This window comes from Lutjanus erythropterus, chromosome 19, assembly GCF_056507025.1.
Source record: "Lutjanus erythropterus isolate fLutEry1 chromosome 19, fLutEry1.hap2, whole genome shotgun sequence".
Lineage (NCBI taxonomy): Eukaryota > Metazoa > Chordata > Actinopteri > Lutjaniformes > Lutjanidae > Lutjanus > Lutjanus erythropterus.
Genome location: NC_139335.1, coordinates 34078244 through 34095000, shown reverse-complemented (window position 1 = coordinate 34095000; position 16757 = coordinate 34078244). Strand labels below are relative to the sequence as shown.

General features: G+C 39.6%; 1 protein-coding gene across 1 annotated transcript in view; it reads left to right on the top strand.

Moving 5' to 3' along the window:
- LOC146310330 (voltage-gated potassium channel KCNC1-like) overlaps positions 1-12257 on the top strand; it is a 62050-nt gene extending 49793 nt beyond the window's left edge. The window contains exons 2-5 of the mRNA XM_084744414.1: positions 2057-2188; positions 3734-4595; positions 8312-8524; positions 12135-12257. Of these exons, the coding sequence (XP_084600540.1) occupies positions 2057-2188; positions 3734-4595; positions 8312-8524; positions 12135-12253 (1326 nt within the window). The 3' untranslated portion in view covers positions 12254-12257. The remainder of the gene's footprint in view (positions 1-2056; positions 2189-3733; positions 4596-8311; positions 8525-12134) is intronic.
- Positions 12258-16757: the final 4500 nt, after the last annotated feature.

The following is a 16757-nucleotide window of genomic DNA, read 5'->3' as shown; positions in this document are numbered from 1 at the left end:
AAATAGTCATGTGAGTACACATTTAAAATTACTCATTTATGAAAGACTAAGAAGCTCTTTAATCTTGATGACTCTTGATGACCATGAACCAGAAACACTGACGTAATGATTTTACAAAAGAGAAAGAATATCACATGTGCGAAAGATCCAACCCGAGGAACCTCCACTTCCTGCAGACATGAACAGGAAATCATATCATATTAATGTTCATGAGCCTCTGATCCTGATCTCATGGTATCTACAATCAGCTTGTCACAAATTATTAAATGTATGAAAACAGTGGATTTTTTTTTACATAAAACTAAGTGGAATCATGTCAAAAAATTTCCACACTTTAAAAAAATGAGCATTTCACACATGCTGCCACAAACCATATTATCAGTTACCTCTGGTGGAATCTGACTATGCTTTTAATTTTGGATTTAATAGTCCATGTTCTGAGATACTTGTCTCTGAATCGTTCACCTTTGCCATACCATATAGGAGAATACAATTTCATGTGTGCTGCACTCAGTGGTTTTTGTAGGGACTATTTCTTCAGCAGAAAGAAGGAAACTTTCCACAGCGAGATTGTGCTAGGACACATTTTTCTGGAAATATATGCTCTTTTGGTGAACTGATCTTTTAACCCAAAACCCTGGCCTAAAACATCTTCATGAGATGCTCAGTTTTATAGTGACTGCTAACTCCATTTAACCGGCAGGTAGGGGCCACAAGTCATCAACAACTGCATTGCAGTAGGTGCTTCATCATCTGTTACCTGGTGGAGATCTGCACTCTCCTTTTCTTGAGTTGGTAAAAAGCAATAACATTATTACTTAAAGAGAGAGACTATTGAACTTCCCTCATGAGGTTTACACAAACACCACTCGTGGCATGTAGTATCTGATCAACCTTTTCCTCCAAAGTTTCAGTTGTTGCTTAAGGATAGAAGATGCTAAATATGCAAATGACACTGACAGTGAAAAATGTGAACATCAGGGTTAAAAGGAAGGAAAGTAGTTTAGAAAATGAGCCTAAATGGTGTTAGGAGTGCTTGAGATTTGTATACGGTGTGAATGAACACTGAAATCTATCCCATCATTGAGCTACTCTGCACACACTGGGAGGAGCCCAACACATTCACACAGCTTGCTGCATAGAGCAAGGGGAGAGAGCGGCATATGAGTAGGGGGGGGGGGGGGGGGGGGCAGGTGGGGGGTGGCAGAGCGAGAGAGACTGGGGGGGAGGCAAGGAATAGTAGGGGGCAGGGAGGATGCTGCAGAGGAAAGGAAATTGTATTATGTACATGTGAGTTCTGTACAGAGAACGACTGATGATAAGTTATATCACATATATAATATGCCATTTGCAACATAGACAGAGTGTGTGTGTGTGTGTGTGTGTGTGTGTGTGTGTGAATGTATCAGTGGTCTGATCACAAATAAGACAAATAAATGATCAATTATCCTGTGCTGCGCACCCTGCATTGGTGCTCACAGTAATGCATTCATCTCATTATTCCTCCACATACCCACTTTTTTTTCGCTTTACATAGTGTGTATCTATTTTTTTCTCTTTCTCTCTTTCAAATGCACACACACACACACACACACACACACACACACACACACACACACACACACACACACACAGATACCCTGTGTACCTCATTACTTTTACACTCTCCATCCATCATCCTCCCCCTTCCTCCCTCCTTCCCTCCCTCCCTCTGACTGTGCTGTTATCAATGGAATTGCAGCAGTCGGGACATTTGCACTGAATTAACAGCATTCCTCCACTCTCCTCAGTGTGTTAGTGGCGCCCCCTATCTGAAGCTTGTTGGTATAACCACTGCCCTCCACTTACTGCAATGGCCCAAACCCCTCCTCTGCCTCCTCCTCCACCAGCAATCACATGAACTCAAAAATACTAATGACAAAGACTTCAACTGGCCAGAAAAATGTTGGAGTGCAAGTGTGACAGTTTCCTGCTTGAATAAAATGAGATGATTTATGCTTGATGTGCAAATTGTAACACTTCTCTTCCTCCTGTCTCTGTTTCTGTTTCTCTGTAGTATGTGGCATTTGCTTCTCTCTTCTTCATCCTCCTCTCCATCTCCACTTTCTGCCTGGAGACCCACGAAGCCTTCAACACTATCTACAACAAAACAGAGATTGTCACTGTTGGCAACACAACACATGAGGAGGTATGCTAAAGTTTCTGTGAATTGTGTTTTTTTTTTTTTTTTTTTGTTTTCAGTGTTAAACATGTTAATGCAACTGTTGAAGAAACACAACAATCCAGTATTGCTTTTCTATAAAGTTGGGAGATTTGTGAGGCAGATTTTAAAAAATGATCAAAAAAATAAAGCAGCAGAGGCGCCAAGATAGCCTGATAGTCTATTAGTCAGCCACCAAAAATGCTCAATACTTTTTTCCACCATAATGCAACCTAAAGCATTATTTCTTCAGACCATTCCTACAAGATATAAGCCCATGCCCTTGAATGTGTTGTCTTCAAGTTCGAGCCAAGGTACCTATCATTACACACGTTTTCTCAGGCTGCAGTACTGCTTCTACTAAACTGACATCTATGTGTAAAATCACTGGATTGTCTCTCTAATGAGACATAATTATGCACTTTGGTTATTAGAAGGTCACTAAGGTGATGGAGAAGGTGAGTGTGGTGTTTTAGTAGTTACCTAAGGTGGGAACTCAAGTGTCTGGGTAGCTAATTAGTCAATATAGCAGAACAGGATGAATAAGTAAGAGGTCTCTTAGATTATAAACCCTGTATTAAAGGCCTCATGAACTGGTTTAGAACATCTTTTTGCACATGATTTCCTCAGGATTTTGTAGTTGGACTATCCTGGGAATCATACAAATCTGCTGAGCTCATGAATTGTTGTGGGCCAATCATAACAGTTTAGTTAATATGGGGTGGGCTCTATACCACAATTGAGGAGCGTCACCAGTCCACATTTGAAAAGTCACATGTCACATGTTTCACTGCTGCTTGATTGTTGGTTTATCCACTTGTGCCCAGTCAAGATGTAAGTCCAGCACAACTCCTCAGGCTCCCAAAACTGTCAAACTAGGCAGTGCTGATCAAATATGAATCAATCATAGTATGCCTATATCTTGCTCCAAAATTTTCCATAAACATATTTTAGCGTACTGTTTAGCTGTAGTACAGGAAACATTCTGACCAGACAGCCACAATTTTTTTTTGTCCTGCACCATTATGTCACATTTTCATTGCTTTGGTTGGTTGTAGGTTCAGTGCCCAAAGTCATTTTGGTCTGTGCATGTTCATAACACCTTTTAGAAATTGAACATGAACTGAGAGGTTCCAGACTAATTCATATTTCCAAATTAGTCTGGCAATGCCAGGCTAGTGCTGGACTTCATGTTGGGAAGGGCAGGATCTGAATTGTTGCTGCTGGTAGTGAAAGTTAGCTTAGGTTATCTGTGATGGAAGAATATTAACCCCATACAAGTTATTTTCCATATACCTATTTGCATTGTTAAAGAGGAACTGCTAAAAAAATAACTTTTGAGAGGAAATGAGAAAAAAGGGGAGCCATATAGGACAAATTCTGTACATATGACAATCAGATGGGAGAACAGTATGCCCTGGGGAACATGCTACTGGTCTTCTGGGCATATACCTTGCCATCAATAAAGAAATGAATGAGTAAAGGCTTCATAAAAATCAACTAACCCTTTATGTTTTTCATCCTACCCTGCAGATTGTGTATGAAGTGGTCACAGATGGCTGGCTGACATATGTGGAAGGCGTCTGTGTCATTTGGTTCACCATTGAGGTGATGCTGCGTGTCATCTTCTGCCCTGACAAGGCAGAGTTCTTCCGCAGCGCCCTTAACATCATAGACTTTGTGGCCATTGTGCCCTTTTACCTGGAGGTGGCACTGAGTGGCCTCTCCTCCAAAACAGCCAAAGATGTGCTGAGCTTCCTGCGTGTGGTGCGATTTGTCCGTATCCTGCGTATATTCAAGCTGACCCGCCACTTTGTCGGTTTACGGGTCTTGGGCCACACTTTGCGGGCAAGCACCAATGAGTTCCTGCTGCTCATCATCTTCTTGGCGCTGGGCGTCCTCATCTTTGCAACCATGATCTACTACGCCGAACGTATTGGTGCTGACCCAGATGATCCAACAGCTGCAGCCCACACCAACTTCAAGAACATCCCCATTGGCTTCTGGTGGGCTGTGGTGACCATGACCACGCTGGGCTACGGGGATATGTATCCTGAGACATGGTCAGGAATGCTGGTGGGTGCCCTCTGCGCCTTAGCTGGTGTGCTGACCATCGCCATGCCTGTGCCCGTCATCGTCAACAACTTCGGCATGTACTATTCCCTGGCCATGGCCAAGCAGAAGCTTCCTAAGAAGAGGAACAAGCACATCCCCCGAGCGCCACAGCCAGGCAGCCCCAACTACTGCAAGCCAGATGCCCTGGCCATGGCAACCGCCTCGCCGCACAGGCTGATGGGCAATGTACTGGGGCCAGGCATGGTGGGATCTGGCAGTATGATGGGTACTGGAGACTGCCCACTGGCACAGGAGGAGATCATCGAGATCAACAGGGCAGGTGAGTGAGTGAAGTTTTTTCAAATAAAAAGCAACCTTGAAAGTAGCATGCTTTTAATTCAAGCTTACCATCCTAATGTAATAACTCTATCACACAAGCATTCGAAACGGCAAAGTTTGAAAGTTAAAACTTTGATAAAATCAGGGGTCTCTCTTTATTTTAGGATCAAACTTTGTGATAGAATACATACTGATAATCTGTTAATCTGTGACTTTTAAATCATTTATTTAGTTTATAACTGTCATAAAACAGTGAAAATGGCCATTGTCAGATAGCATGTTTTGCTTTGTCAGCAGCTCAAAACCCAAAGGTGTGTCATTTCGTTGACAAGAAATACACAAATGACATTTGAGAGGCTGGAAACAGGAAAGGCTTGGTATTTTCCTTTATAATTGACTAACTGACTAGAATAGTTGATGAGTCAGATTCTGCTTGAGGTTTCTGCCTGTTAAAAGTTTTTCCTCATTACTGTTGCCCTAGTGCTTGTTCTTGTTGTTGTGTCTCTCTTATATTATAAAGATTACTGTCTCATCTCTCTATGAAAAGCGACCTGAGATAACTTTTTTATTATTTGGCACCATATAAATAAAATTGATGTCAAATTCAAATTAAATTAATTAAATAAATAATCAGTCAAGATAGTTCAAGTTTCAAGATAATGCTTTCTTTCGATCAACTAATTGGTTAATTATTTAAACACTAATTTAAAAGTGTCTCAAAAAAAACAAAGGCCTCTGATTTATGTATCTGCTTTAATCAATGTCACATCTTAACCCAAAACAAAAAAATTTAGTCCTAGAATTTCTGTCCGTTCCTTTTCGACACTGCAACATTTTTTGTCACTGAAAAGGGCTTGAGTGCCAGTGCTGGAACATGGTTGTGATTGAGCAGTAGAGGTCATGGGACATGGGTTGGAAATTGTTTTGGACATGGTTCGACATGGCTAAGAAAGGATCTGTCTTTGTATTGGATGTGTGTCTTCTCTTCTTCTTTACTTTACTACTGAGTTCCAGATTCTAAAGTTAATCACTGGACTGGCCTTAACCAAAAAATATTATATAAAACTGTCCAGATTTCTCCTTTTCTCATCAAACTGATGACCAGAGGTCAGATTTCAAGTACTGAACTGATGTGAGGAGTGTGTATCTAACAGGTTTTGAAGCTGTAAATAACTTGCTGATGTCCTCGTTCTTCCTAGAGTGGAGTACACTAAAATAGATTTTAATTTACGATGGGACGAGAAAGCTGAAAAAAAAAAAAAAGAAAAAAGAAGCTTATTACTTCTCTCGACAAATCCATCTCTTTACTCTCACAGCCAGATGCTGTTCTGCCGAGGCTCGCATGTTCACATAATCCTGGATCAGGTCTATGTAGATATAAAGTATTTTCTGCCTGTCAAAACATTGATCCAGGCCATCTCCTCTCTGCTCTACTGTGTTAATGGACATGTCCATCATCTGCACTCAAACACAAACGCCTGTGAGTGCATGTGTGTGTTTGCCTTTGCAGGATTTAAGGTTTATAACTATGAGTAGTCTTGAAATGGGCTTGTGACCAGTCTCAACAGTAAACTGACATGTAATTTGTGTGTGTGTGTGTGTGTGTGTGTGTGTGTGTGTGTGTGTGTGTGTGTGTGTGTGTGTGTGTGTGTGTGTGTATGTTAGAGCACTTCTCATCTTCATATGCATTATTGCACATCAGGCTTCTTTCCTTCTGGTTCTGCACATCTTCAGAAATTAACACCACTCGTCGGCAAAATGCAGTATAACAGTATGTACAGTAAAATCAGCAACCTGACTGAACCAGACCCTTGACTCTTTACTAAATCGAGTTTGTGTGAGTCACTCACTAAAAAGAATTGGGTTTTCAAGTCACTGGAGTCACTAAGTCAGCCAGCACAGATCTTAGTAAGCCCCCACCAGCCCCATCACCCATTGAGTATTTGCACTGGAGACTTCCACTGCCTGAACCAGCTAACTTCTGCTTCTCCTAACTTGAATGCAATTAAATAATGAATAGTAATAATGAATGAATAGATCAAATAGATTTAATAGTGGATATATAGCCTAATCTCCAACAGCCTCAACCAAGGCCAAATGCCTTATCTTGTGAATTTAACAAAAGTGAAAAATAATTAATTATGTAATTAATATATGTATGTTAACTAAACTAAAGTGCTAAAATTATGATTAGATGTTCTGATACCATTTTTTTCCTTCCTGATACGAATTCACATAGCTAGACTTTGCGCATCATCAAATGCAGCATACCAATCTGATAACAGGTGCATTTTTTTTTTTAAATGATATCTGGTCCAGCATTTTAAGATATATCTTATGCATTTCAGACACTGGTATCAATACTAAAACAACCTGAAACATAACTTCTCTCAGGTGGTCTGGAGGTAATAAACCACAGCACGAATGTCTGATTGTTTTTTGCAAAAGAAACTAAACTATAGCTGTTTTTCTTCTATCTGCAGAGATCTCACACTAACAGGGTGAAGTAAATCTTTCACCATATGGAAAGCCTGAGAGTCCAAAACTTTTCATGTCAAGTGTGCTACATCATCCCCACATTTAAACAATATGTCATCTCTTCAGTGACCAGCTATTCACCCAATGGCTACGAGTGTACCAACTAATTATTTTCTGGCCATCCTCTTGTCCTCTCTCTATCTTGCCCCATGTGTCTATGTGTGTGTGAGCAGTAAATCATGTCAGATGAGATTTGACAGCTGTGTTGAAAGCAACAAACACTGCTTCCCCTGTACCCATCTCCTCTCTCTCTCTCTCTCTCTCTGTGTGTGTGTGTGTGTGTGTGTGTGTGTGTTAGCTATTTTACTACATTCATGGGGTCCAACAACTGGAAATCCACTCTATTTGTGGGGTCCAACCAGCTTTGTGGGGACCAAAATTCTGGACCCCACAAGTTTAAGAGGCTATTTGAGGGTTAAGACTTTGGTATATGGTTAGGGTCAGAGTTAGGTTGAGGCTTGGTAAGGGACAGAAAGTGCATGGACAACAAGTTAATGGGAGTTGCTAACAGCCTTAAAACAGGGTAAGGGTTAGGCACGTTGTTGTAATGGTAGGATTAGGCTCAGGAGCAAGGGAAAACATACCAATGATGGGCCCCACAAATATAGTAACACAAGTCTGTGTGTATGTCTAAAGCCTGCTCTGCTGCAGTGTGTTGGTCATGTGATCAGGGTAACTATCACAAGGCACTAACATTCCTTTACACCCCCCCTTCTCCTCTCTCTCCTATCATCTCTTCATCCTCTCATTTTACCCACTTTCATTTTATTTTTACCTCCTCTCGGCATTTCTCTTTCATCTCCTGTTTTTCTCATCTCCAAATCCCTTCTCCTTGTCCTCGTCTGAGTTGCTCCTCACCACCTCTGCTCCTATCTCCCTTTTACAATTTTATTACTCTTGCCATCGTTTCTCTCAATGGGCCCCCCAACCCCCATGCTCCTCCTCCTCCTTTCTCATGACCATTAATCTTCTCTTCCTTTACCTCACCTCCTCCTCACTCACTTTCAACTTTCCCCCTCCCATCTTCTCTCCTTGTCTCCTCTCCTCTCCTTTCCTTTATGTTGCTCCTTTCCTCTCCTGTTTTACCTTCTCCACATTATCATCATCCTTGAATTTTTTTTTTTATTTCTACCCATCTTTTTTTCTACCCCACATTTCTTCTCTCATCCCCCCTCCTAGACTCCAAGCAGAATGGTGATGCAGCGGCCAACGCGGCAGCCCTGGCCAACGAAGACTGCCCCACCATTGACCAGGTCCTCGGGGACGAGCGTAGCCCGGCCACCGGCGGCCTTGGCTCCACCACCAGTCGTGAGCGCTACCCCCACGACCGGGCCTGCTTCCTGCTGAGCGCCGGGGAGTTCCAGCGCACAACAGATGGGAACGTTCGGAAAGGTAGGAGGGCAGAAGGGGGAAGGCGGAAGATCGAGGGAGGAGGAGGAGTGAGGGGGGGAGGGCGGTACCTGAGTGACAGCAGTGGGCTGTCACTCGATGCATGGTCCTGATTGATATGTGCTGACAGTGTTTGTAGTGTGCAAAAACATCAACACACACGTAACAGTCAAACACATATGTTCCATATCCAATTAAACACACACAAGTGGTGGAAAGAATAATGTGAACACCGAATAATATTAAAGTACATTTTACAGGTGTTCATGGTATTGTGTCCACCCTCCTGCAACAATGTTTTACACACGCAGATGCAGCAAAAAGTAGATGCAAAAGCACACACACCACACAGACAACATGAAGAATACATAGCATTAACTGTATTTCAAAATAAAAGCACTCAACAGGCCTTTACTGTAATTTAAAAGTCAGCAAAACTCACAACATATTCATCTCCAGTATTTTGAGCAGCAGCTCAGCATCACCATGAGGCTCACTCCCTTTGAACAGCTCTCTCCTGTGGTACAAACAACATATCAATGTCCAATGAATGGCATTTATATTTAATCCAGTGATTCCTCTTCTTCGCACCTTCAAACTACAGCCGTAGTAGAAGAAGTCCCCTTCATGCATCTCTCCTGCATATGTACTGCAGAGGTACTGCAGAGGCTGCTGCTGCTGCAGCGCTGCCATCTGTGCTGATGGTGAAGTGACTTGATTTACTCGACTGTAACACAGAAGTATTCATGACAGCTTCTTTTGTGAATCGTGGTCAAATAATGCAACATTCACAGTCTGCAGATGGTTCCTCACTGAGGTGGGTCAGCAGTCACTCATGCAGGATAACACTGGTCCTCTGTGTGTGTTGTATTCTGTGTTCATTGCAGCTGATACAGTTTTTTTGTTTTTAACTGTGTGCTTACAGTTTCATTTCAAAACACTCCTTTATTGACACTATAGTGTTACCTATATTTTCTGACAGAGACAGGTATAAAGATGCAGATAACTTTGGTGTTACTCTATTTTTTATTAACAAATCCCATGAAAACGCAGCAACAGATTAGCATCAGCTATTCATTCAAATGGCTTAAATAACATATTCTTACCTGACAAGGACATCTAGTGGCCTTCTGAATTATGACTTGCTTGTCATGAACGTGACATGTTGCAATGAGGTTATTAGCACCACTGAACCTCATTGAGAGGAGGTCATTGTGGATCAACAAACAAAAAAAAAAAAAGACAATGAAAAATACCGAGACATTGCTTTCTCTAATCTCTTTCAGGTCTATAAGTCAGTCATATATCACACACTTTTTTGCTGCTATGTGTACAATGCTCCCACTTTTCTCTTTACTCACCTGCTGTGTCCATTCCCTCATGCAGAATTTTTGTTCATGGATGTATTGCAAATGACTCATTTTCTTAGTTTTTTTTTCAGAATCATTAGCCTTTATTGGATAAGTAAGTGCTCACATACAAGGAACCTGACTTAGTTTCTCCACTGTTCTCAATATGCTCATGTGGAATAGGACAGACTAGACATAACAGCTAAAACAAGGACAACAAAGCTAAACAAATAGCAGATATTTGTCACTATTTTTGTCTTAATATGTTTTTATTTTCTGTTTATTCATGTTGCATATAGTATTGTTTTTCAAAGTTTTCCATTAGTAGAAGGGACTGACTGGAGTGCACCTATGACACGCACATGCACGCACACACACACACACACACTTAAGTTGTGGCTCATTTCAGGTCATGTACAGGCATCAGTTGTACATAATAGCAAATAGTTGTACATTGGTCAGCCATCACTGAGGACACCATCGAATGTTTGACTGAGTCTGTCTAGTCTATCTAGTTTCACCATGTTGAAAATATTACACATCAGTCAGCCAGAAATCTACCCAGGGACACTGGAAATAAGTCACAGGACACACTGTTGAAGGTCAGTTAATTGACCCTTTTTGAGCAGATATCATGATGACAAAATGTCATCTTAATGTGTAACTGGGTGCCAGGATGGAAGTAATAATGGCAAAATAAAAAAAAAAAAAACTAAGACAACTGGTTAAACACAATAAAACTGGGAGATTGTTGCGAATTGTTACAAAATAAACAGTTAACTCACAAAATGTCAAGGAATGTCAAGTTCAGCCTGTGATCTGTCGCTATCAGACTGAACAGCCGTGTGGAAGTCATATTTTACAATTCTTCATATTTTAAACTAACAAAATTCATTATATCAAGTTATATGGTAATTTCAAAGTCATGATATTGAGCTGAAACAGATTCAACATGCCGTTCACGCACAGAGGCTGCTGAGCTCAGCAGACGGCTCGCACCATGTGCACCTCAATGTTCAACATAGACGGCTTAATAAAGTTAATGATCACTCAAAGGTAAAAAGCAAAAATCTAAAGGAGCTCTCACTAACTTGATGTGAGATGTTATGTGTTCACATGGTAAAGAACCAAAATAAAGTATGAAGTGCATTAAAGGTCAGAAGTGTCTGAATTCATGGCACTTTGTGATTGTTAACTGTTTAATTAAAGCACTCGATGTGCTCGGCTGGTAACACATAAGAGCAAGAAAACACACACTATGCCACATGAAAATTTAATCTTTAGAATAATGTCGCACATGCTATGACTTTATTTTATTTTCCTGTCAATTAAATTTAATAGCCTATGGCAGTTTTACAGCTGCATTTTTTCCTGCTTTGGCTCAAGATTGGGGGTCGCTTCAACTTCAACTTTAACCCAATGCCTCCTTGTAGAAGGTAACATTAGACTCATGATCAGAGAGTTTTTACATCACAATGTATTTGCGTGCTCGGTCACATAAGCTTGTAAGTGCATCACACTTTTCTCTGGCACAGAGGAAGAAGATATGTCAGGCTTTGATCTATACATGATACTTGTTAGCAGGATAGATTCAGTGTTGTTTGAGTCTTTTCATGGGATTTGTTGACAATAAACACTAACATTATGTACTTAGTGGAACTTTCAATGTAACAAATGTTGAAGTGTGTCTCTGGGTGTCTTGTTTTGAAATGAAACTCTGTATCATGTGTAAATGTGCAGTATTTTGAATCTGATCTGGCAGAACAAGCAGATCAGATGAGTGTCATCCTGTCCTCAGTCATCACATCAGCCTTTTTCATTGTTCTGCTCTGTCTGTCTCTCTCATTCTGTCACTCTATCTTTCTCACTGCATATTCTTTATTCTCTTCACTTTCCCATGCTGTAATTCATTAACTCTTCATTCTTTCTCTCTCTCTCCTCCCCACTCTTTTTTTCTCATTTCTGCCCTCACATTTGTTTTTCGCCCACCTCCTCCACTAACTCTCCATTTTCTTTTGCCCTTTGCTCCTTTTCATTCTCATTTCCCTGCATGCTGCCTGTCATCTTTAACATGTTCGCCTCATCCTACATTTGTTTTTCCTCTCCATTTCCCTGCCACCACCATGACCTGTTTATACCAAAATAATTCAATATAACCCTTGACCTCTTACCTTTAACACCCTATACACTTCTCGATACAATCTCCATATGCTATTTCCCCTGCCTCACACACACACAAAAAACACTCCAAAATACACACACAGATGGCTCAGAGTCCAGCAGTGTGACATCCTCCATGGGAGAGGAGTGGTTCAAGCCAGAGGGGCCTCTGCTACAGCAGGAGCTCAGTGTTAACTCCACCTCCTCCTGGATCAAACCATAGCAACACAGAGGTAACACATTTCAACAGCCAATAATACAGACTCAACTCACTGGGAAACTTGAATACTTCTGAATTGTGCAAACCATAGATTAGATTAGATCAGATCTGATAAAATCAGATTAGACTACACTAGACCAGATCTATTTTAGATTAGATTAGATTAGATTAGATTAGATTAGATTAGATTAGATACAATTAAACTTGATTAGCAAAGTCTAAACCAAACATTTAAAAAAAGATAAGACTACATTAGATCAGACTAAAACAGGTTTAAATTAAAGACATGATCACATTAGACTAGATTAGATAAAATTGACTAGATTAGACTGGATTACATTCCTTTGGAGTAGACTACAGTAGACTAGACTAGAATACATTAGATTTGATCAGACTTCATTAGATCAGATTAGACTATGGACAAATTAGACTTAATGTTAATATTGGTTAAATTAAACAAGCTTTTACAGGATAAAATTGGACTAGATGAGAATTGATTAAAAATGATTAGACTGGAGTAGATTCACTAGGTTAAAAGGGGGTCATCCTGACTAGAGAAGATTAATAAATTAGATCACACTTCATTAGATCAGACTAGATTTGATTAAATTTGAACTACTAAAACTTGACGAAACAGAATCACATCAGAGTAGAGTTGAATTGATACAAATTGATATGACTAGACTGGACTAAATTCACTTAGACTAGGCTTGGGTAGACTGTATTATAGTCTAGATTATATTATCCTATATTAGATTAGATCCAACACCATGAGATCAGATTAGGATAAAATACATTTAGACTATGATAAAATAGGTTAAATTAATCTAGACTATACTAGATCCAGTTAGACCAGACTAAACAAGATTACACTAGATTCAATTTTCTCAGACTGCACTAAAATTGGTGAAATTTTTTTTAGGCTACATTAGATTAGAATAGGTTAGACCAACCATACTAGACTAGATTCAATTAAATTAGGCTAGACTAGACAATAATACACTGCAGTGGACTAGGCTAGACTAAATTATATTAAATTAGTAGATAAGACTAGGCTAGGCTAGATTAGATTATACTACACTGGACAAGAGTACATAAAACTGGATTAGTCTAGACAAAACTAGATTACACTACACTGGAATAGACCAGATCAGAATATAATAAGAGTAGATGCAACAAGACTACTCTATACTATAATACACTGGACAAGACTAGACTATATCAGATTAAAATAATTTAGGCTATTTTAGACCAGATTAGATTACAGTAGATAAGAAAACTAGATTAGACTTGATTGACTTGATTAAATGGGACTGGACTAAACTAGATTACATGAATTATTGTATTACAGCTTTATGTGTTGAATCAATTTGATCCATTTCCAACTCTTAATGTACAGTTATTAGACTACAACAAACGAGGAAACAAAAGACAAAAGTTCAATTTGACTGGAGAGAATAAAGCATCAGAACATGCATAGGACACGACATTACAGCTGAGCAGATGAGATTGGAGAACATGAGAGAGATACCAAGAAACACAATGAAATGACAAAGTAACACCATGAAGGCTAGGACAGATAACATGAAGCCTCACAACATGAAAAAAAACCATACAAAACACACACCAAGCGACTCTTTATATCATTATTACAGCTGCACACACAGTTTGAATGTATAGAAGTGCATGCAGGTTGCTTGTTATTGTAAAGCTTTTAAGTGTGGTTAAGCATCGTATGGTGAACAGTAGTGGTGTGTAGGGTGGGGGGCATATGCATGGCGTGCGTGTATGTGTGTCTGTGTGTTTTGTCCATACACAACAAAAGACTTGACCCGAGCATACACTTTTCCATTTTATTTGATTCCCAGAGGAGTCATTTAAATCAAGATCAATCAAGTGTTTTCCCTATTAAGAAATTATTAGAATCATTTACATAATGTGCACAAAGTATGTATACTGTATGTAGACTGTATTTTCACTACTTACTGCTGTTTTATCAATGGTGTTCATTAAGTTATTATGAGCTCTTTTGCTACTACTATATCTGATCACTGTTATTCTTCAGTCCAATGAATGTAGCATAACACAGGTTAGCTCCCTACAGTTCCTCTCTTGGTACAGGTAATGCAAATTACATACATAGCTATATACAGATAGGGTATTTGTGCCTCAATGTTGCACACACAATGGGACATTTTGAGAAATCAGATTTTTTTTTTGCAAGCACATCATATTTGGTAGAGAAATTATCACATTTTGCCATTATTATCATTATTATCATTATTATCACTATGATTGGTATTTATAAGGGTTCATAAAACTATGTATCTAACAAAACTGAAGAAAACTTTTATGTGTGTCTCTTCTATTAATCAATTAGTAGTTTCACTTGTTGGGATCAAAGTAAAATTTGGATTGATTCTTCATCCTCAGTTCAACTTTGGTGAACTTGTACCAATAAGTTTGTGCTATGAACCAATAGCAAGCTGTCTTGACAGTTTTGACCTTTTTTTGACCAACTGCAGTACCTCAGACCTCTCTACTCAGGCCCCTGTCATGCAGGTATTACTGTCCTCCACTTGTCAGAGGATGTATTTCAGCACTTCAGACTGAATTTAAATACATTCATGCAAGTTAAATTATGTTAATTCATATCTCCTAACTCTCTTATAATGTGGGAAACAATGGTTTTTTTTATATATAGTTATCCTCAATCAGAAGGTGGTTTACATAAAAACTACTTTGATCATTCAAACTCTGATTGTGTTTTCAACAGCTGCAGTCACTGCAAGTAACCACCTGTAACTGCCACACATCCATGGCAACCCCTTAATAGTCGACTAAACTCTTAGTAGGTGTCATAGTTGTAGTCGACCATAAACCCTCAAACTCCATTTGGGAAGTTAGCTCAGTTAGTGGTCCTAGACTGGGACACAGCCTCCAAGGCCAGTTTGATGACTGAGAATACAACACCGAGGTGATTTAATGTTACAATGGCTCAACCAGCACTGTGACTCCAGAGACAATAAGACATAATGGGTTCAGGCAGGAACAAGAAGCGTGAAGCAGTTGAGGAGATAATTTAATTCATCCATCCATAAGTTCAGACACATTCAGAATCATAAGCGGCTTGCTTCAAGTCCAAAATATATATTGTATATATAGTCGATTTATGGCTTGATGACTACTAGTAAACTAAAAAAATCTTTATTCGGGGTCAGCTCTACATAATCCCACCCTGATTTCCTGATATTCCTACCAGTGATGCAATTTGAGACAAAGCAGCCAATCACAAACTGCCCACTTTTATTCTACAACTGGCTAAAATGATGGCACACCGCAGAACTTTCCCCAGGGACTAGAAAACTTTGAAGGAACTCATTTCCTAGATAGACTTATGTTTCCACCACAGGGACCAGGGTCTAAATTAGGTTCAAGGAACATTATTTTATGACCTAAAAAGTCCCTATTCACTGGGTAGTATTTCCAAAAGTGCTGCCAGGGTGGGGGCAGTGCTTAACACATCTGATTGGTTGAATACTCGCAGCTGTTTTTTTCAAGACCATTTTTAAAAATCTGCAGTTGCAAACCAGTTAGTTTTTTGTTCACTGTGCTTTAGGACTTACAGAAGAAAGTATATAACAGATTGGCAATGAAGACCAATACTTAATGAGCATTTATGCCAAAAGATGAGATGCCGACTTGAATCTCCTCCATGCTCACTGAGTGCAGTGTCACTTGCTTTATATGGTGTCAAAGTCAGCAGACTAATTTGGCTAAACTTTGCGGGTCTTTAGACCACAGTGGAAACGCAGACAACAATGGTCTGAAGGAGCCTTTTAGTTCTCTATAAAATAGTTCTATGGAATAAAAGTACTTTGGGTGGCTTATGACGCTCAGGTCAGGCTGACTGAGCTTAGCAGTAAGTTGTCAATCTGACAGTAAATGTACAGTACAGGTCAGAGTCTGTCAGTTAATAAACACTGCAGCCTCTCACAGCCAAGGAAAGTCTTGTCTGAGATTTTCAACTGCTGGAAAGGTGATGAAGTTACCCCAATAGTAGGTTGAGCAGGAAAGGCTAACATTAGCTATTGCTAAAGCTAGCATCATACCTTTACCACTTCTGTCCTGTGCGTTCTCATCTCTTTCAGGAGCTTTGTAATCCAGCTTTGAAATGCAGCATCTCTTTCAAGATATAGTAAATTAATGTGATGACAATAGGGAGCCCACTCTGGGCCATAATCGTCATATCTCTATATTAAACATGCAAATACAATTATTAGCACAGAGGAGAGTTTTGTTTGCTAAAATTAAACTATTTTCTGTGTGATAATTTCTTTACAGAATTGAAATTATTAAATTATTTCTGTGACTTGATACACAAATACCCCCCCCCCACACACACACATTCTATCACCATTTAACCAAATGAACACGCTGTGTGAGTCTGCAAGCATGATTGTGTGATTAAATGCATGATTCTGTGTGTACCGTTTATTAGCCTGTT